Source organism: Eurosta solidaginis, chromosome 5, assembly GCF_040869045.1.
Source record: "Eurosta solidaginis isolate ZX-2024a chromosome 5, ASM4086904v1, whole genome shotgun sequence".
Classification (NCBI taxonomy): Eukaryota; Metazoa; Arthropoda; class Insecta; order Diptera; family Tephritidae; genus Eurosta; species Eurosta solidaginis.
This window is the reverse complement of record NC_090323.1, coordinates 46,051,438-46,074,752: the sequence shown is the minus strand read 5'-3', so window position 1 is coordinate 46,074,752 and position 23,315 is coordinate 46,051,438. Positions and strand designations below refer to the sequence as shown.

The window sequence follows — 23,315 nt, the reverse complement described above, 5'->3', positions numbered from 1 at the left end:
TTTGGAGCATTTAGGAACTGCATCATATAAGCCTCTATTTAAAGTTGAAAAGAGAAATGAAGAGTTTTAATTTTACTACATTTTTATTTTAGTAAAATTTCCTGAAGCTCAAACTTCAGTTTCACATGGTGCACCATAAAGGCCACAATCTAAGGCTTCTAAAAATAGAAATTAGGTTACGTGAGTTTACTGAGCAACATTCCTTCTAACATTTACTCACCCTCACTCGGCGCATCTTCCAAAAAATTTGTCCAAGTGCAGCGATGATGCGAAGGACTAAACTCCAAACGTCCACTGCGATTACTTATTGACCAAGCCGTGCGTCGACGCTGTTGCACACGTTTACGCATGCGTACTAAAATATCATTATACTCACTAGACGCTGCTAAATTATTGCGTTCACATGGATCTACAGCCACATTGTACATACACTCTTCCAAGAGTGCATTGCAACTATGCTGCACCCCGCCCCCACAGCGCACCGTTGCATCGTGACGTAGTTGATTGACGAGTTCGCGTTGCAATTGAGTTTGATCGTATTTTCTTAATACCTGCGATGCAGTTGAGTTTTCTATGGCAGCGTAGTAGTCCAAATTACGTGGATCAGTATCAGAGAGCTCGCGATAAGTGAGCACATTATCAAACTGACCTGCTGCAACTGTACCATTTACATACTTCCAATCACCTTGCTGCAGTGCAGCGACATGCCATACAGCATCGATGGTGTGCACTATTTCACGTTCCACTTTGATCTGAGCGCTTTGATTGAAAGAATCATCTCCTCCTAGTGTAGACCATAGGTCGATACCATCCAAACGTAAAGTTGATGTATCGAGTGGTATATTGGCAGCAGCTGCTAAAGTGGGTAGCCAATCGCCGATGTACATTGTTGAAGGAAAGAGTGTGCCACGCCCACGTATTAAGGGACTCCATATAGCACCAGCTACACGTACACCACCCTCCCATGGAGTTTTCTTTTGCTGTGTGGAGAAGTATGATAAGAATTTATAGATACATATTATATGTTAGAGTCTGCTTACCCCTCTGAAAGGCCAATTGGATGCAGAGTTTGCAAAAAGACCTATTGAAGGTCCACCATTGTCTGATTGAAAGATGATTATTGAATTTTCGAGCATATTTACTTTTTCAAGTGTACGTACGACACGTCCCACACTCCAATCCAAACGAGATACCATGGCTATTAAAAGATTATCATCATCAACAATAAGACCTATCGATCCACTCTGTTTATCCGTATTTTTGGGGCAGTATCATTTCCCACTGCCTCAGCATTTGAGCCACACTTTACAATTCATAAAAAGCTATTTAAAAGATTATGGGATTCAAGGGGTTGTGTAGCGTAACCTTTTCATAGCTTCTCCAACCCACTTTTTATAGCTTCTCCCACCCAATTGTCAACCTCATCTAGCCGAGGCGAACCATGTTTTGTTAGCAGGCTAGCCTCTGACGACTCCAAGTTCTTCATGAAACTCGGGGGCGGTATCGTTCCGAGATGGTCGGGCTTGTACCTAAATGCTGCTTGTTACCGGAGCGTACCGTATATGTGTCCGACAAGGAACCATCAACATCGATAACACTCCTTAAAACCATTGGGGTGTATTTATCGCTGCAGCAACAACATTAAAAGGTTATAAGTAAAAATAAGTATTTGGGAAACTTTAGGTTAGCTGGGATCTATGGAGTTGCCTTTGCCTTGTTTAACTTTCTATCTACTCTTCTCATGAAAACTCCAGATTCCAAATCTGATACAGGAAGATAAAAATCACGTTAGCTATCGACCTCGAATATATGTATGTCGCAAGCACAAACATCGTTAGCAAGTCAGTCCCCAGAGGGATTTTAGAATGAATTTTGAAAGAGATATAAAATGTAGGTATTATGAAGGGCGATCTGCACAAACCTCAATTAGGCTGTTGAATTACTTCTAAAGGAAAATGTCTGCAACCTTGGCTTGAGCGTCTCAGACTCTTAGAACAAAAATTTCCTTTGTAGTTACCTACGAAATTATTCACAACTCTAATGAGCAGGAGTATGTGCAGGCCGTGTGCACAGACCCTCTATATAAGTAATGCCTTCTAAGTTGTATATCGAAATATACAACAAACAGGCACATGAACGGATGCCCTGTTGACGTTTTTGATTTAGAAAATTGAGCGAAAGGAATCCGGATTCATACAAGCCAAAGACTGTCACTCCAAGCTATCTTGTGGACTGTTTTCTTTGTTAAAACGAAAGGGATTTCGGATTGAATTTTTTTTGGAAATTTATAAAACTTCTAGGCTACCTTGTTAGGATATTTCAGCATGGCCTTCCTTCTCAGCTTTACGCGGCTCTGGTACCTAGGCCCGATTTTCTGACAATTAGTACCCTTCCATGAGATTTCGTAGTCGAAAGAGTATTTGGCTGCTTTTGAAACACATTTTGGAAAATGTCAGTAGAAGGCAACCTAAATTTTAGATAACCGATGGCTAAATTTCCTCGTTTTCTGGCTCAGCTGCCAACAAACCTAATGACGCGTTCGGTCGTAGCTACTCCGCCCACTAGCTAATAAGAGGGTGCTGGTAAGGCTATGATGTGTCAAACATAATTCCACCTTCCCCAATGCTCAGGCCGTTCTACGTACCATAATGATGCATAATTCATCTCCTCAGGGGATGTAGAGTCATATGACGCGCTTGGATTTGCCATATGACCTCCGCCCGCAGTTCTGGCTATGACAGTATACCATGCACTTTCCTTCCGCTACTAAAGCCTGGGAAACCATCTAACATAGGAGAGTCATATCGCCCGATATCTCTCCTATCGCCAGTAGCAAAGACGCTTGAAGCCATTTTGCTCCCCTACTTCAAAGCAAATTTGCAGCTAGCCTGTCATCAGCATGGCTTTAGAAAACACCATAGCACCACCACCACGCTAAATGCCATTAACACCCAGATAAATGGTGGTTTAAATCAGAAGCCCCACCATAGAACAGTACTCGTAGCGCTAGACCTATCAAAAGCTTTTGATACGGTCAACCATGGCACGTTACTGCAAGACTTGGAAGGGTCTACTCTTCCCCCATGTCTTAAAAGATGGACCGCAAATTATCTGGGTGGTCGGCAGGCATCGGTGCAATTCAGAATCGAAATATCAAAGCCAAGAAGAATTAAAGGGGTGCCACAGGGTGGTGTTCTATCCCCACTTTTGTTTAATTTTTACATATCAAAACTACCTTCGCAATCGGAAGGAGTTACTATCGTTTCTTACGCCGATGACTGCACAATAATAGACACAGGCCCGGGCCCACAGATCGATGAGCTTTGCAACAGAATAAACGGCTACCTCCCTGATCTCTCCAGTTTTTTCGCCTCGCGAAACCTAGCATTATCACCGACTAAATCATCCGCGACCTTATTTACAACTTGGACGTCCCAAATGTCGACCATTTTGAACAACCACGTCGATGGCACTACGCTACCGACTGTCCTACACCCCAAAATCTTGGGTGTGACGTTTGATCAGGATCCACATTTTGGTGAGCACGCAGCCACAATTGTTCCGAAAATCCAGAGGCGTAATAAAATCCTCAAATCCTTTGCTGGCAGTACTTGGGGAAAAGACAAAGAAACGCTCATTACCACATACAAAGCAATTGGCCAGCCGTTTGAGTCCTACGCGTCCCCTATATGGTCGCCAAGCCTAAAAACTACCCACTGGAAGAAGCTACAGGCCTGCCAAAATACTGCGCTCAAAACCGCTACGGGCTGTCTTCTTATGTCCCCAGAACACCATCTACATAATGAGGCGAGAATACTCCCCATCAGAGAGAGAAATGAGATGCTAACCAAACAGTTCCTCTTGAATATCCAGACACCTGGGCATCCCAACAGATATCTGATTGATGAGCCAACACCGCCTAGCGACTTAAGGAGTCATATCCGTAAGCATTTTGAGGAAATACGGCACCTGACAACTCAGCCGTATGAAGCAAAGAAACACAAGCAGGCCCTTAGTGAACTCCACAAACAGGCGTCGGACCTTTATGCCGGGAATTGTCCGGTGAATCCAGTACTCAGGGAACAGTACCCAAAACTTGCGGAAGAGGAACGCATACTCCCCAGGGAAACGCGAGTCACTCTGGCTCAACTTCGTTCTGGATACTGTAACAGGTTAAACTCTTACATATCCAGAATCAACCCCGACGTACAAAATGTATGTCCCGCTTGCAATGTATCCCCACATGACACCAACCATCTCTTTAATTGTAATGTGGAACCAACGCCTCTAACACCCCTTTCATTATGGTCCACCCCTGTCGAAACAGCAAGTTTCCTTGGACTCCCGCTAGAGGATATTGATGAGAATTTGTGATCGGTCGCAGCTATTAGGTGGGGCGAAACATTGCCACAACAACAACAACAACATGCACTTTCCTTTCGGCCGACGGATGCACATATGGAAATGTTGGTATTCAGCGATAGAATCAGTCTCCTTATGAATCTCAGATGACTAATCTCATGAAAAGCATCTGTTTCCTGTAAAAGCACTCAACGAAAGAAGACTTCGTCGCCAAAGGTTCACTTAAACAAACCATCGTTATGGTACGATCCACATCGGCTTTCCACCGTTTTTCGATCAAGTACTGATAAGTCACACCATCCTGCGCAATCGCTTCTCCACTCTCTTTGTACGGCTGCTATCCTCTCATAACCTCAGGCCAACCGTATTGCATAGATACTGTTCGTTTATTCAATGGAACCTTTACTAGAGGATTGATTGGCTGTTTGATAACTCAGAACTTGTTGTTGTAGCTGCAAAAACATTCAATCAAGGGTTAGGGGAGTGTTGCTGATATAAGTCTGTCATGATCCGGTACTAGCACCTACTGGTATTAGCCCGTGAACAGCGTGAACAATTCTTGAAAGCCCTCGAATCTTCATATGACAGGGATGTCTATCGCGAGCACATTACCCCGGCTGGGGTTGACTAGCCTATTTATTTTTTTATTTTTACTACAAATTTCAGTTCCATAGGTATCATAAAACTTCTCCTTCGGAAAAAAATTCTACTTTCCGATACCATTATCTCCCAAAAAGACCGATGATAGTTAACTTAAATATCAAACCTAATTTGGTTTAACTGAAAAATATCAAACGTGACTCCGTACAAAACACAGCTAATATTCACCTGCATATATACGCCTGTTGGGATCTTTTATATATTGAAATTTTTCAATCTCGTCCACAGGTGCTTGCAAAGGCTCCTCATCATTCCCCGTATGCACAGCTAAGTGGCTCATAATAAGCAGCAGCGGTTGTGTATTATTATTTGCTAGAATGATACGTTCAGCTTCACGTGTAAAGAGATCCGTCACATATGTACCACGATCTACGCATTCTAATTCCATGTCGCGATAAAAGTCATAACCCATTGCGAAGTGTGGAGTCTGCGAATGATGAAAATATAAATATTTAAGAATCGATTATATGGCGCACTATCGAAAAGAGTACGAAAACTTACCGGCATTTTACTGCGACGCTGATAGTAGTCAATGAAATCACCCCAATAGCCATAGTGATGATCGAAGCCCCTAAAAGTTGGCGTGAGTTCACGTTTGGCAAAACCTAAATGCCATTTGCCTACTAAATTGGTAGAGTATCCAGCTTTCTGAAATATTTCCGGTAGTATTGTAAGATTAGTCGGTAAACCCCAAGGTTCCTCGTTACTAATAACAAAGTGTTGTGTGCCTAGAAATAGTGAGTATAAGTAGGACAAGATCGTTTGGCGAAGTGTAAAATGGGACATTGAATTGCGACTCACCTGTGTGTATGGGATAACGCCCAGTTAGAAGCGCTGCACGAGATGGCGTGCATATTGCTGGCGCATACAAGCGGTCTAAAATTTTACCATGATAGGCGAGTGCATCAATGTTGGGTGTTAGAAATTCTCCTGAACCACGAAAGCTTACATCATCGAATCCCTGTAAAGAGTCAAAAATATATACGACGAGGATGACGAGAATTAGTAAGAGAATTGATTTCCTTTTGTTTAATGTCGTCAATTGTCTGTCGATGTCCAGATATTTATATTTGCAAAGGTTCAACAGGTGAGAATAAAGTGACTGGGTGATTCCAGATTCAGCATAATAAGATGCACCGAATGGACATCCTTTGGGCAGTGTGCTGTTAACACTCCAATTACCACGGTTGTGTAAACTCGAACAGCTCTGCAAAGAGCTTGGAGGAAAGAATGGTGCGTGCTTATCTGGCTCGAGGCGGAGGGTAAAGGGCCAACGGAACCTCGTATTTCCACTAGCAGACACGTTTAGTTCGCTAGTTCGGGACCAATTAGGGTCGAACAATCCCTCACTGGCATCGATCCCACGGTGGCAATGCTAAGTGCTTTGATATCCGCTTGACTCTCTGAGTAGATGTTAAATTTCCTAACATTTACAACAGCGGATAGCATCCGATCTACCTCATAATCTGCCCCGAAGACGCTGCAGTAATCGGGACATGGAAATTGTAATGGCTCATGATTAGTTGGCATTGGTTGAACGATGTATTTAAATCGGTTTTCATCTGGTCCTTGAAGCGGAGTGGGGGCCGCCCTACTCATCTGCTCCCATAGGCGGGTTCCGATAAAACTACTTTCTTAGCCGGAACGTGATCTTTCATTCGCAATGTAACATCTTCCAACGCGTTTAGGCTGACTTACTTCGCCGCGGCTCGATATATGGTCATCTGCAGTACCAGGTTCCAGCATAAAAAGTTACACCAAGATACTAGGCTGTCTCCTGATTAAAGGGCACGAAACCAAATAGATCACTTAGTGATCGATGGCAGACATAGTTTCAATGTCCTGAATTTGAGCGTAATGACCCAAGAAAAGCTTGTCGTCGAAAAACTGTTCACGAAATAGACAGCTGATGTCTACTCAACCTGGCTCCCACACCTGCTCACTGCGAGCAATGTTTGACCTGACGATGTGACCGAGCAGTGGAAACATATTTCTCTCTCTGTATGTATCGCCGCTGCTGACACCATAGGTTTCCAGCAAGTCCGCAAAAACCACTGATACGATGAGGAATATCGCGTTGCCTCGGAAAATAAATACGCTGCTTATAAGTCCACGCTGCGTATGGGTACGTATATTGGAGCTATATTGTGAGGCGAAGAAAAAGAGAGATGCCTATTTAGAAAGAAACAACGTGAGGCATTATGGCGAGAGTTCGAGGAGCATGATTGATAATTGTACCTTATCAGTGCGGCTTCAGAACTTGTAAATCTACTTTTGACCAGATCTTAACGATGCGCCAGATCCTGGAGAAGACTCACGATAAGGAAATGGACAGTCATTATCTTTTCGTCAACTTCAAAGCAGCATTTGGAAAGTTAATAAGGCTCTGCCAAATTACGTTGAGCAACACCACCAGCTCCGTAAAGATTGTGAAGGACCTCTCTGAGCCATTCGAAACCAAACGATGCTTCAGACAAAGCGACTGCCTTTCATGCGATTTCTTTAACATAATGCTGGAGAAGATAATTTTGCATAGGTGTAGAACTAAACCGTGATGGTACAATCTATTACAAAAGCGTACCATTACTCGCGTGTGCTGATGATATTGATATTATTGGACTGAATAAACTCGCTGTGAGTTCTGCCTTCTCGGTATTAGATAAAGAAGCAAAAAAAGGTATTGCGGTAAATGAGGGCAAGACGAAGTACTTGCTGTCGTCCAAGAAAGAGACAGCGCATTTGCGCTTTGGCAGTCATGTCACTGTTGGCGGATATAAAATTGAGACTGTGACGGATTACTTCTACTTTGGAGTCAGCATTAACAGCAAAAACAATGTCAGCTAAGAAATCAAACGGAGAATAACTCGTGTCAACAAGTGCTGCTTTGGAATGAGTAGGCAATTGAAAAGTAAAGTCCTCTCTCGATGAGCAATAATCACGCTCTACAAGTCGCTTATCATACCTGTCCTGATGTATGGCTCATAATCATGGACGGCGTCGAGAGATGATAAGATGGCTCTTGGAGTGTCCGAGAGAAAAGCTCTCCATAAGATTTGTGGTACTCTCCGTAACGCCGATGGTGAATTAAGGGAGGTATTATGAAGAGCTATATGAGCTTTACGCAGATACGACGATAGTGTTGCGAATAAAAAACCAAAGGTTTCTCTGACGTCATGTTATGCGAATGTACGAAGACTCTGCGGACAAAAAAAGTATTTCAGTCGACACCCCAGTTTGGAAGCAGAGGAAGGGGGAGCCCTCCATTGAGTTGGAAGAGGCAAATGGAGGAAAACTGGACCTCCTTTGATGCTTGCAATTGTCCAGAGTTATCGCGAAACAGGTATAGCAGGCGTGAATTGTTACGAAACGGCCAAATTCGCTTAGGCGGTTAAGCGCCAATTAATGATGATGACGCTACTGCACATTCAGTATATGTGAGGCCCTTACGATCCGATCAGCTCACATTCCTCTATGAAAGTGTGTCATATTCATACTATAGAAAGTCGCAGACTAGCCGGCATCTCGGTTGAAACTCTTCTAGAAAGCTTTCAAAATAGTGGAATATGTCTCTTTCTTTTTCACAAACAGTATAAAATAAAATAATTACCAAATCATCGGCTAATATGAAGATTATATGTGGTTTATTTTCATTTTGTTGCACTGTGCCGTGCACCGCAATTATTTGATAGTTGTTTGAGATAAAACTGATTAATGTGATACTGAATAAACATTTGAATAATCTCATTCTAATAAACATAAAATCTATTAAATTGATTAACAAACACTATTTTCGGCAGCTAAGTTGAATTAAATTTACTAAAATTTGTTAAAAGTTTGAATATATGAACTATAATTAGAATATCAGAATTTGATTCATCAAACTAATATAATTTGTATTTTATTTTTCTTGGGCTTATTTATTAATCACTTCATCGATGGTTTACTCAAATTCTACTGATTACTTAAGCGGATTATTTTTTATTGTAGACTGATTAGTATTTATAGACTTGAAAGCTTAAGTTGAAATGTGTAGAGCTTTTTTGCCGTTTTATTTTATACTGAGATCCATGCTTAAATTACTTCAAAGAGCATTATTAGCGAACTAAGAGACTTGGAGAAAAGAGAGAACGCACTATGGGCAAACATCGCTAAAATCATACGTAAAATTGAACGCGGAGGTTGCGGCAATTGGTCAAAATTGGTGAAATTTGAAAAAGCGCTTGCCCAGGGGCTAAAGTTAACAGCATACATATGTAGGTACTTTGCCAGAAATAAATTTCATAAAACGTCGATAAGTCGTCGATAACAAATCGATTACACGCCGAAAACACGCCGGTAACATTAAAAATCGATCACTATTTGATATAATGTAGTTTTCGATAAATACATAACTATACAGTCAATCAAAAATTTATATTTTTTGTCATTAATAGCAAATTTACTACACTTCAATAATCAATCGATAACTCGTCGATAACACACCTACAACTGATAACTCTTCAATTAGAAATTAATAGTACGCCCGTAGACAACGGGCCAAATTCCCGCAAAAGTAATTTTTGGCAACGGCCTTCGACTGCCAGCCGTAGTTTGGGTAAATGCCGATGAAGAAAAAAATGCCGGGGAATCCACTGGTGTCTTGGAGTAAGAAATGAGAGAATTTTACTACAGTGTAAGACACCGAACCAGGATTATGTGTGACAAGATGAAAGCCAGATATGATAAAGCAATTAATTCGGAAGGTTTTCTGGAAGGAGATTTTGTGGTGTTATACAACCCACAACGAAAAACGGTTTGTCGCCGAAATTTCAGATCAGTGTTACTGGGAAGGCCCATAAAAAGTTTCAAAATGGATCAACGAGGTAGTTTACCGCATACAAACCATTGGCAAGCAACGAAACAAAATGAAAGTGGTTCACATGGAACGGCTTGCAGCGTTTAGATCGGAAAATTTGTCTGATAAGGACAATCAGTATTAGGTGGAGGGCAATGTGGCGAATATTATAATTTCTAACATCACTATGTTGTTAGTAAATAATCACAACAACAAAAACAGCAAGAAGCCATACTTATGTAAGTTAATGATCATTGTTGGCTTCTTGGCTATATTAAAGAAATAGGCACCCACTGTAACTGTTCTTACTCATTAAATTGTAAATCAGTATGCAATGAATTTTTCTACTGTATGTTTTGAAAGACTTGAATTGAATTGAAGGTTGAAAATTTAAGCTTGATCGTGCAAGATCGTTTAATAAAAAATAATTTTTATTTTAAAATATAATCTTTTTTATTTGGCGCCCAACGTGGGGCTTCCATAATTTTAAGCCAATATAAAAGGATCATAGATCCTTGGCGAACTGGCAGCTAAACACCTCAATAAACGATTCCCGTAAGGAAGAGGAATTTTAAAATTACCAACTAAAGACTAATTCTTCAATCAACAATTCCTATAAGGAAAAAGAATTTTTAACTCATCAACTAAAGCTAATCAGCTCAACAAAGGATTCTCATAAGGAGGAGGAATTTTTTTAACATACATACCAACAATTTTCAAATTTGATAATTACATTGAAAATATAAAATTTTTCAACAATCAAAAAAAAAAAAAACATCAATCTAAACGTTTTTTGTCTTCATCTTTCGAAAATTAAAATTTATTAACAAAAAGAAACTTCACAGTAATTTACATTATCTGGTTTAAACAATTTTATTTATTCAGAAAAAATTTCCTACAACAATCAGCATTAACATTAATAAAGGAGACAACAATTTTCAATATTCAAAGTTTCCATTGATCAACATTTGACGAATCATATCTTCAGCAATTAAATTTAACAAAAAGGGTCAAAATCTTAACATTCATCAATCAACGTTTGGCTTTAGTAATCAGAAAATTTTGATATAGAGGGTCAAAAGAATTCAACATCCTAAATATGTTTCATTGATAAAATATTTTGAAGATCGTTAAGAATCATGCTTTCCAAGTACATCCAATTTTATTAGTTAGTAAAAGCAGCAAACTGTAAGTAATCAAAATTGATTGACTTTTTTTAAGTTTAATAAAAAACTGCGAAAGATTGCAAGTGAATTTGGTGCGTAAATTTTTGGAAGTATTTGTCTGTGATCCATTTTAATAATCTTTTGTCGGATTATATTTATAACAAATTTTATTAATCTTGTCTCAAGTGGTTTGTTTAAAAGTTGATAAAATGAGTGCCTCGAGAGAACAGGTTTTGGAAATTATCCAATCAAGTTATGAGAGAAATAGGCAGGAGTTCGCTGCACAATTAGAAGCAAGCGATCAAGCTAGAAGAGAATTAGAAATTCAAGTAAATAGTTTAACGTCTGCTTTAGGTCGTGTAGAACTTTCAAATTTTGAATCTTATTTACCCGTTGCGATAGACCCTTTAATAGACTCTGGAAATTGTAGTATGGATTTAAATTGGATGTAAAAAATGCATTGCTTGAAATGTTATTGGTATTTGACGGTACAAAGACAATTGTTTCGGACAATGAAAAGTCATTTCAGTCGAATGTAATTAAAAATTTATTGAGAGATAATTTTTCAGTAGATCAATTTTTTATTCCTACTTTGCATAGTGAATCTAACGGTCAAGTTGAGAGATTTCATTCAACACTAATGGAAATATCGCGATGTGTCAAGGAACAACAAAAATTTACTGATACCATTGATATCATATTGCTTGCGACTAATAAATACAACAATAGTATTCATTCTACAGTAAATGCTAAACCAATTCAAATATTTCATAACGGCTTAGATGAAGAACTGAGTAAGGTTCTAGAACGGTTGTTAAAGGCTTAGGAAATAAACTTAAGAAGGGTCAATTGCAATAGGAAGATGAAAAGCTATGCACCTGGAGATATTGTTTTTGTTAACCCTTTCGCTACTGATGTCCACTACAGTGGACATGACTTTGAAGCGACTGTTATTTTCAATTTGAAGCTCTTAAGCATCATTTTCTATGAAAAGAGGCCTAGCGATTTATTTTGAGTATAAAAACAGTGTTCCCGGTAATTGCTTTAACATTTTGTCAGTATTATGCAGACTTTTGTGAAGGAAGGTTGTTATATTATATTTGGTGCGTTTGTTCTTTAATTATTTATAATAAACAATTTTATGTTTATTTGTGCCAACGGTATTTTTTAGCTCGAAATTCTCTCTTTGAACGGTTGTAAGTGAAAAAAGAGTGGAATACAGGTGAGTTTTCTAGAAACATAAAACCTTATGTCCTTTATAATGGACATGAGTAGTCAAGAGTTACGAGTTAAGAGAAGATAATAATACTTTGTAGGAAAACGTTATGATGGCTAGGCGCAAAGTGTTGACAGAAAACGAGATGTTTGACCTTCTAAATAATTTCTCAGATTTCGACGATGAGTCGGATAATGACGAAATTGATTCCGCAGCGTTAATTAGGAAACGTAATGAAGGAGATGAAGAGGTGGAAAGTGACGATACGAGTTGTGGGGAAAGTGAAACGGAACGAGATCGGAGTCCAGCATTCGAAAATCAACCAGATGCACGTCCTCAACAAACATCTTTTTCAACACCATCCTCAATAAGGAGCGAAGAGAATGTTCTACAAAATGAGAATTTTTCCGTGAGAGTATTGCGTTCAGTTTCTACTAGAAAAACAAGTATACCAGAAGCAGAAGCGGGAAATGAATGTTTTGATTGGGCAAATATAACTCAGATAAGTGAAATTCAATGGAGGCGCTCCCGGAGTAATGACCGAATTGCTGATTTTAATTTTTCCCCACCTGTTAAGTTGTCTACAGGAATCAAAAGTGAGTACGAGTATTTCCAAAAATACTTGCCGACTCAATTTTTTGAAGATGCATCCAACTTCACTAATCTTTATGGTGTGCAGAAAGAATCAAACTTTCGACCAACTAGTCCTGGAGAAATTCGGAAGTTCTTTGCCTTACACTGTATGATGGGTATATTGAAGTTGAAGGTACAGCACTACCATTATTTGCTAACAATATGACACGTAACCGTTTTTATGAGCTGCGAACACATTTGCATTTAGTGGATACTAGTCTACCCCCACAAACCCAAGATAAATTATATCGCGTAAGACCTATAATGGATTCTATTCGGAAAAGATTATTGGAGCAAGAGCTGGAGGAAATCCTTTGTGTTGATGAACAGATTATTCCATTTAAAGGGCGCCTGGGAATAAAACAGTATATACGTGGTAAGCCTTGTCCATGGGGAATAAAGCTTTATATTCTTTGTGGAAAAAGTCGTATGCCGTATGATTTCATTGCGTACCAGGGTTCATCCACTGAAATTGATGTAAATGTTATAAGCAAACTTGGTTTTGGTGCCTCAATCACGTTGGAACTTCTAAAAAGAGTGCCCCAGGATTCTGTTGGTCGCCAAATTTATACAGATAATTTCTTCACCACGTATTCTTTACTTGAAATTTTTGAGAAAAGGAAAATCTTTGCTGCTGGCACAATTCTTGTTAGTCGTTTCCAGAATCCACCTATCTCCACGGATGCTGATATGCGAAAGAAAGGTCGCTGATATGCAGAACAAGTTGTGAGCCGCGATGGAAAAGTTGTTGTAACAAAATGGTTCGACAACAAAGGTGTTTACTTAGCATCTAACTTTGTAGGAATCGGCGTCAAGGACAAGGTGCAACGTTACGATAAAAAAGAAAAACAATTTATTGATATTGAAAGACCTGAAGTTGTGCAGCTCTATAATAATGGTATGGGAGGTGTGGATCTTTTTGATCAAATGTTGCAATACTACCGTATTTTTATCAAATCTAAGAATTGGACCCTTCGAGTGATCATGCATTTCTTCGATATAGCAATTGTTGCGAGTTTTTATTTTAAAATATAATCTTTTTTATTTGGCGCCCAACGTGGGGCTTCCATAATTTTAAGCCAATATAAAAGGATCATAGATCCTTGGCGAACTGGCAGCTAAACACCTCAATAAACGATTCCCGTAAGGAAGAGGAATTTTAAAATTACCAACTAAAGACTAATTCTTCAATCAACAATTCCTATAAGGAAAAAGAATTTTTAACTCATCAACTAAAGCTAATCAGCTCAACAAAGGATTCTCATAAGGAGGAGGAATTTTTTTAACATACATACCAACAATTTTCAAATTTGATAATTACATTGAAAATATAAAATTTTTCAACAATCAAAAAAAAAAAAACATCAATCTAAACGTTTTTTGTCTTCATCTTTCGAAAATTAAAATTTATTAACAAAAAGAAACTTCACAGTAATTTACATTATCTGGTTTAAACAATTTTATTTATTCAGAAAAAATTTCCTACAACAATCAGCATTAACATTAATAAAGGAGACAACAATTTTCAATATTCAAAGTTTCCATTGATCAACATTTGACGAATCATATCTTCAGCAATTAAATTTAACAAAAAGGGTCAAAATCTTAACATTCATCAATCAACGTTTGGCTTTAGTAATCAGAAAATTTTGATATAGAGGGTCAAAAGAATTCAACATCCTAAATATGTTTCATTGATAAAATATTTTGAAGATCGTTAAGAATCATGCTTTCCAAGTACATCCAATTTTATTAGTTAGTAAAAGCAGCAAACTGTAAGTAATCAAAATTGATTGACTTTTTTTAAGTTTAATAAAAAACTGCGAAAGATTGCAAGTGAATTTGGTGCGTAAATTTTTGGAAGTATTTGTCTGTGATCCATTTTAATAATCTTTTGTCGGATTATATTTATAACAAATTTTATTAATCTTGTCTCAAGTGGTTTGTTTAAAAGTTGATAAAATGAGTGCCTCGAGAGAACAGGTTTTGGAAATTATCCAATCAAGTTATGAGAGAAATAGGCAGGAGTTCGCTGCACAATTAGAAGCAAGCGATCAAGCTAGAAGAGAATTAGAAATTCAAGTAAATAGTTTAACGTCTGCTTTAGGTCGTGTAGAACTTTCAAATTTTGAATCTTATTTACCCGTTGCGATAGACCCTTTAATAGACTCTGGAAATTGTAGTATGGATTTAAATTGGATGTAAAAAATGCATTGCTTGAAATGTTATTGGTATTTGACGGTACAAAGACAATTGTTTCGGACAATGAAAAGTCATTTCAGTCGAATGTAATTAAAAATTTATTGAGAGATAATTTTTCAGTAGATCAATTTTTTATTCCTACTTTGCATAGTGAATCTAACGGTCAAGTTGAGAGATTTCATTCAACACTAATGGAAATATCGCGATGTGTCAAGGAACAACAAAAATATACTGATACCATTGATATCATATTGCTTGCGACTAATAAATACAACAATAGTATTCATTCTACAGTAAATGCTAAACCAATTCAAATATTTCATAACGGCTTAGATGAAGAACTGAGTAAGGTTCTAGAACGGTTGTTAAAGGCTCAGGAAATAAACTTAAGAAGGGTCAATTGCAATAGGAAGATGAAAAGCTATGCACCTGGAGATATTGTTTTTGTTAACCCTTTCGCTACTGATGTCCACTACAGTGGACATGACTTTGAAGCGACTGTTATTTTCAATTTGAAGCTCTTAAGCATCATTTTCTATGAAAAGAGGCCTAGCGATTTATTTTGAGTATAAAAACAGTGTTCCCGGTAATTGCTTTAACATTTTGTCAGTATTATGCAGACTTTTGTGAAGGAAGGTTGTTATATTATATTTGGTGCGTTTGTTCTTTAATTATTTATAATAAACAATTTTATGTTTATTTGTGCCAACGGTATTTTTTAGCTCGAAATTCTCTCTTTGAACGGTTGTAAGTGAAAAAAGAGTGGAATACAGGTGAGTTTTCTAGAAACATAAAACCTTATGTCCTTTATAATGGACATGAGTAGTCAAGAGTTACGAGTTAAGAGAAGATAATAATACTTTGTAGGAAAACGTTATGATGGCTAGGCGCAAAGTGTTGACAGAAAACGAGATGTTTGACCTTCTAAATAATTTCTCAGATTTCGACGATGAGTCGGATAATGACGAAATTGATTCCGCAGCGTTAATTAGGAAACGTAATGAAGGAGATGAAGAGGTGGAAAGTGACGATACGAGTTGTGGGGAAAGTGAAACGGAACGAGATCGGAGTCCAGCATTCGAAAATCAACCAGATGCACGTCCTCAACAAACATCTTTTTCAACACCATCCTCAATAAGGAGCGAAGAGAATGTTCTACAAAATGAGAATTTTTCCGTGAGAGTATTGCGTTCAGTTTCTACTAGAAAAACAAGTATACCAGAAGCAGAAGCGGGAAATGAATGTTTTGATTGGGCAAATATAACTCAGATAAGTGAAATTCAATGGAGGCGCTCCCGGAGTAATGACCGAATTGCTGATTTTAATTTTTCCCCACCTGTTAAGTTGTCTACAGGAATCAAAAGTGAGTACGAGTATTTCCAAAAATACTTGCCGACTCAATTTTTTGAAGATGCATCCAACTTCACTAATCTTTATGGTGTGCAGAAAGAATCAAACTTTCGACCAACTAGTCCTGGAGAAATTCGGAAGTTCTTTGCCTTACACTGTATGATGGGTATATTGAAGTTGAAGGTACAGCACTACCATTATTTGCTAACAATATGACACGTAACCGTTTTTATGAGCTGCGAACACATTTGCATTTAGTGGATACTAGTCTACCCCCACAAACCCAAGATAAATTATATCGCGTAAGACCTATAATGGATTCTATTCGGAAAAGATTATTGGAGCAAGAGCTGGAGGAAATCCTTTGTGTTGATGAACAGATTATTCCATTTAAAGGGCGCCTGGGAATAAAACAGTATATACGTGGTAAGCCTTGTCCATGGGGAATAAAGCTTTATATTCTTTGTGGAAAAAGTCGTATGCCGTATGATTTCATTGCGTACCAGGGTTCATCCACTGAAATTGATGTAAATGTTATAAGCAAACTTGGTTTTGGTGCCTCAATCACGTTGGAACTTCTAAAAAGAGTGCCCCAGGATTCTGTTGGTCGCCAAATTTATACAGATAATTTCTTCACCACGTATTCTTTACTTGAAATTTTTGAGAAAAGGAAAATCTTTGCTGCTGGCACAATTCTTGTTAGTCGTTTCCAGAATCCACCTATCTCCACGGATGCTGATATGCGAAAGAAAGGTCGCTGATATGCAGAACAAGTTGTGAGCCGCGATGGAAAAGTTGTTGTAACAAAATGGTTCGACAACAAAGGTGTTTACTTAGCATCTAACTTTGTAGGAATCGGCGTCAAGGACAAGGTGCAACGTTACGATAAAAAAGAAAAACAATTTATTGATATTGAAAGACCTGAAGTTGTGCAGCTCTATAATAATGGTATGGGAGGTGTGGATCTTTTTGATCAAATGTTGCAATACTACCGTATTTTTATCAAATCTAAGAATTGGACCCTTCGAGTGATCATGCATTTCTTCGATATAGCAATTGTTGCGAGTTGGTTCGAATATAAAGCAGACGCAGATAAATATGCTATACCCCAGAAGGACCATATGGATTTACTTGCTTTCAGAAAAAGATTGGCAAATACTCTTTTGACAGTATCATGCACATACCCTCAATGTTCTCAAAATGCAAGTAAACTACGTCGATCTTCAAATGCCTTAGACAACGACGAGGAACCAGTACCTAAGAGACTGAAGTATTTCCACCAACCACCGATTGATACGCGTTATGACCAAAGCGGCCATTTACCAAAGTTTAATTCTTCACAGAGCAATGCAGTTCGTTGTAAAATGGAAGGATGCACACAAAAAACGTACTTTTATTGCACGAAATGCAATGCCCACCCCTGCATTCGTCGAAATTCCAACTGTTCTTATGAATACCATTCAAAATAGTTTCCTTGAAATAAACCTTTAAACTCATAAACTGTAAGGCATATTTACATTTTCTCTAATAAATCTGAATTTGGTTGTAAAATTATTTAAATTGTTTTCCTCTGTTCGAAATTTGATAGACTTTACTGCATTAAACTGACTACCTTGACTACTCATGTCCACTCAGGTGGACATGAAATTCTGACCACGCCCATATAAGGAGACAATTTTTGCTTTCACTAAAGTGCTTCGGAAATTCCTCACAGTAATTACAATTACTTAGAAATATATTTGTAATGCGTACTAGCTGGCGGTAGTGAAAGGGTTAAAAGAAACAAGCGACTTGGGAATAGGTTTGATAAAATTTTTCTTGAGAAGGTTGTTGAAAGGGATCTTGGTACAACTGTGTTAATTGATGGAAAAAAAATCATAAAAGCAATCTTCGGTAAATTTTAGTTGGAAAATGTTATTAAACTTTTAAATAATCAATTTTGGTTATTGTTTTATTTGCTAACAATGTTGTTTGAGTTAATGATGTTTGAAATTATATGTTTGAATTACTGTTCCTTCATCCATAATTGGCTTAACCGGTTAAGAGGCTTATTTTTTCTTGACGTAAATAACAGAGATATAGCCAAGATATCCGATATTATTATTTTTAAATGATTTTGAAAGAAGCTTGAAATTTATAGTATCTAAACGAGGACGCTATAGATTTGAAGGGGGAGTAGTTAATGATCATTGTTGGCTTCTTGGCTATATTAAAGAAATAGGCACCTACTGTAACTGTTCTTACTCATTAAATTGTAAATCAGTATGCAATGAATTTTTCTATTGTATGTTTTGAAAGACTTGAATTGAATTGGAGGTTGAAAATTTAAGCTCGATCGTGCAAGATCGTTTAATAAAAAATAAGTTTTTATTTTAAAATATAATCTGAGAAATGAGCGAACGAGGTAACGGAGACACCATTAATATTCCAGAAATATATCCGGATGAAGTTTTTTCATATTTAACGTCTTTGAAAGAATCTTACAAGTACGGTCCTGATTTAATTCCCACTTGTTTTCTAAAAAATGCGCTGAACACATTTATCAGCCTCTAACTGATTTATTCAATATGTCCCAAAAAAGTGGAGTCTTTCCTTCTGCTTGGAAGGAATCTTTTCTCATACCCCTTCACAAAAGTGGTAGTAGGTTGTGTGTAGAGAACTATCGAGTAATAGCAAAGTTGTCGGCCATCCCAAAGTTGTTTGAAGCTATCGTTACCAATCAGCTAACATTTTCCATTTCTACTTTGATTGCAGAACCGCAACACGGATTCTGTAAAGGAAAATCTACCATTACTAATCTACTTGAATTCACAACTCATGTTTCTAAGGGATTTAGAGAAAATCTTCACACAGATGTTATTTATACTGATTTCAGTAAAGCATTTGACAAAGTATCCCACTCCTTACTTATCTACAAGCTGGATCGGCTTGGCTTCCAACCTGGTCTCACCCAGTGGATCTCGTCGTATCTCTGCGGTCGAACGCAAAAAGTTATTTTTAAAAATACTTTTTCAAATGTCATCGATGTTCCCTCTGGCGTCTCACAAGGCAGCCACCTTGGTCCAATTCTGTTCTTGCTATTTATTAATGATATCTGTACCACTATAAAATATTCCAAAATCTTAATGTATGCTGATGATGTAAAACTTTTTAGGTCTTATGCGTCTATCGAAGAACGTCCCTTGCTTCAAGCGGATTTAAACTGCCTAGTTACTTGGTGCAACGCAAATTCAATGCCGCTGAACCTCAATAAATGCAAATTCATGTGCCTATCTCGAAGATCTTTGCCAGCAGCCTCTTACGTAATTAATAATTTTTGTCTTCTATCAGTAAACTATTTTGAGGACTTGGGAGTCACGATAGATGCTAAACTTAGTTTCAACCTTCATATTAATGCTACTGTCAATAAGGCTAGAGGTGTTCTTTCATACGTGAAACGGTGGTCCAAAGAATTTAGTGACCCTTATGTAACTAAAGCCCTTTTCATCACCTTAGTTAGACCGATACTAGAATACGGATCAATAGTCTGGAATCCACAATATCGAGTTCATGCAGATAGACTTGAATCAATACAAAATCAATTTCTACTTTTCTCTTTAAGGAATTTTCAGTGGGACTCTGCGTATAATCTTCCACCTTATACTAGTCGGTTGAAGCTTATCAATCTTCCAACTCTTGCAAGTCGTAGAGAAATGCTAGGCGTTATATTTATAGCTAAACTCCTGAATGGACTGATTTCTAGTCCAATTCTTTTGAACGAAGTAAATTTCAACGTCCCATCACGGGTGTCAAGACATTACAAACCTCTTCTTTTGAGGCAGTGTAGAACTAATTTCGAATTAAATGAATCTTTTCGGTGTTTGTGTCATGATTTTAACACTCATTCTAATTCATTTGATATAACGGATTCACTTTTTACCATAAAGAAAACTGTCTTATCCTATCTTAACTCTTACCAAAAAAAAAAAAAAAAAAAAAAAATCAAATAAATTAAAAATGCTCACTTATTTAACAATGTAGTATATATATGTATAATTTCTATGTAATTTCTAACTGTTATGTATAGTACTCAGCTGATGATTTTTATTCTGTAGCTGAGCAGTTTTAGATCTCGACGCTCAACAAACCTCCGCCTATCAACAACTCGGCAATAACAAATCCGTGCGTCATGCGGATGCGCCCCTCGCGCCGGTCGGGCGGGCTTTGGAGGGTTTAATCCGTTGGGTATTATTATTATTATTATTATTATTATAAAAGCAGTGCAAGTTGAGGAATCAGTAATCAGTTTGATTTAAACACGTTATTAGTGAAGTATAATTGTAATTTTTAAGTACCAACCCCAAAGCAGAGCTGTAAAAGTGTGCAATCATTTGAAATTTTAAATCATTGATTTAAGAATGCTGTTTCTTCATTCTTTCATTCCTTGTTAAGGAATGTGACTTAAAAGTCTACCCATTCTTCATTCAGTAGTGGGAAAAAAAGAATGCACTCTTGAACTCTTCGAAGAAACAATGAAGTAATTGAATGAACACAAACATTTTTCAACACAAAATAAGCATTCAAATGAATGCAGCCTTTGCTAAGTGTGCACACACTTTTCTAGTACCAATCAATTATGAAAAATGTCGTACGAGCACAAAACCCGCTCAAATATCACATGGTTGCATTTAATTAAAGCCACTTCCAAATATCAACACAAAAATTTAGTTATTGGCAGTGATCACCAGTTTTTTCGTTATTTAAATGGTAATAAAGCACAAAGGATTGGTTTAAAAATTTAATAATAAAAAAAGCAAATGACAAATATTTCAACATCCCTGTTCTGAAAATGGTCATCGTTCTAAATAAGTGTTGCCAATGTGGCATATAAAAGGCTTACAGAAAAAAGTACTAATCTACATTTGAACGTCCTCAATTGTTGATTAAACAATTGAAAGATATATATTATAAAAGCTCTTAAGTTCCTTCATATATCTGTTTTTGTTATATTATCAGCAAAAAATATCCACAATTTACTCTATTTGGTCAATGCACAATGTGTTCATTTACAATATCCATTTTACTACAACAGCAAATTAAGTAGGACATATAGAACCATTTTGACATATAGCAAGAAAGCAATAGATTTTCTTTGCGATGTTTAAAGAGAAACTGAAAAGAAAGAAACATTTATTTACTGGCATGTTTCGATGATTTAAAGCAACTGCAGTTTCACCGTGTAATTCGCGGTTCGAATATCAGTGAAGCCTTTGATAACATTCGAAATTGACTGATGATGATTATGTGGCGGTTTTCGAAATGTTAAAATCGCAGTATGCCAGTAAATTTTTCTTTCTTTTCAAAAATAATGATTGAATATTCAATTATTATAAGCCGGTGTTAAGCTCATGAATTCTTAAATATTAAAATACTTGAATAATTAGAAGGGGCTATTATTTCTATTGATAAATTTTACGCCTTTTTTTGCACCCAACTCCTAAATTGATTTAACCCTAGGGAAAAAGTATTTAGTACTGAATGGAAAAAAAGTGTGCATTCATTTCAAGTTTACATTCATTAAAGATTGGGAATGGTTCCTACATTCCCACTCTATATTGAATTATATTTTACCATTCAATAACACACACACTTTAAATTTGAGTTAAGGTATTTTGAGCCATTCAGGAATGGAGATTTATAATATGCAACCAATAAATCACAATTTTTTAAAAGAATGCGGAGAGAATGCACACTCAATTGATTCAATCTTTTTACAGCTCTGCCCCAAAGTAGTCTAAACAAAGACCATTTGCAATACTGAATGGGGTTATTTATTCGACAGTTCAGCGATTCGAACGTTAGCAGAAGGTGTATAATTATCAGGAATTTCCCAAAAATCGTTACAATGTGTATATTTTTCTCATGTTACTGTATTTATAAGAATGTGTATTAGGGCGGGTCGATTTAAAAATCGCTCATTGCTCTGTGAAAATCGTATTCTAGGGATCAAAATAAGAAACTTTGCCGAAGGAACCATACCTCTAAAACAAATTCTGATGTCCCCCCCTTTGGGTCGAACTTTTGGGTAGGGGCAATTTCAATTCTACCTGCTGTGTCTTATGGTGGCTTAAAAAAAACAACACAAGCAATTTCACGATCTGCAATTGTGTCACAGTGATACCTTCATTTTTTAAAACGGTTGAATAAAAAACCCACACAACTATGTTTACGACATGCAAATGCATCACAGTGACGACTTGGTTTTAAATGGGGGTTGTAAAAACGCTAATTTCTAATAATTTTTTTAATTTCTTTTCTATTACTAAGTTAAATTCATTTTTTCATTTATATATGTTCTGACTAAATAAATTTCTAAAAAGAAAAATAAACTCCAAAAAGAAAAAAAACATAGGCATTTCAAAGTGGGATTTTTCAAAATTTGCCCCTACGACCCAAAGGGGGGGGGCATCAGAATTCGTTTTAGAGGTATGGTTCCTTCGGCAAAGTTTCTTATTTTGATCCCTAGAATATGATTTTCACAGAGCAATGGGCGATTTTTTTGCCTCCCCATAAATCGACCCGGCCTAATGTGTATACCCAAGCAAATATTATCTGAGTGCTTACCATCCCAACATCACCAGGGACATATCCCGAATTAGCCTCTATGAATTTAAGGCACTCCATGACGTTTGACACTCCAATTTTTGAGTCAATTCTAGAGCACAGAAACATGCCAAGTAAATAAGTGATACGATATTCAGCACCATGAAAACGTTGGAGATGCTAGCGTTAGGCCCAAATAGGAATATTTCCTATCAATTGATTGTTCAGCCGACTTCAGGGAAGGCATCAAAGTATATAAGTTAAACTTTTACAAATTGGAAATTCTAAAAAAATATATTTTTTACACGGT

The 23,315-nt window shown here is 37.2% G+C and overlaps 1 protein-coding gene across 2 annotated transcripts; it reads right to left on the bottom strand.

The window, feature by feature from the left end:
- Nucleotides 1-64: 64 nt before the first annotated feature.
- On the bottom strand, nt 65-23,163 carry LOC137254035 (arylsulfatase B). 2 transcript variants are annotated; one of them, XM_067791712.1, is made up of 7 exons: nt 23,027-23,163; nt 5,824-5,983; nt 5,524-5,750; nt 5,191-5,449; nt 1,041-1,198; nt 221-980; nt 65-158 (listed from the first exon to the last, which is right to left on the bottom strand). In XM_067791712.1, the coding sequence occupies exons 1-7, from the start codon at nt 23,132-23,134 to the stop codon at nt 109-111; spliced, it is 1,722 nt and encodes a 573-aa protein (XP_067647813.1). In that variant the 5' UTR covers nt 23,135-23,163; the 3' UTR covers nt 65-108. The 2 variants fall into 2 exon arrangements, with proteins under 2 accessions (XP_067647813.1, XP_067647811.1); XM_067791710.1 differs by lacking the exon at nt 23,027-23,163 and adding an exon at nt 8,630-8,971.
- Between the last annotated feature and the right edge of the window lie 152 nt (nt 23,164-23,315).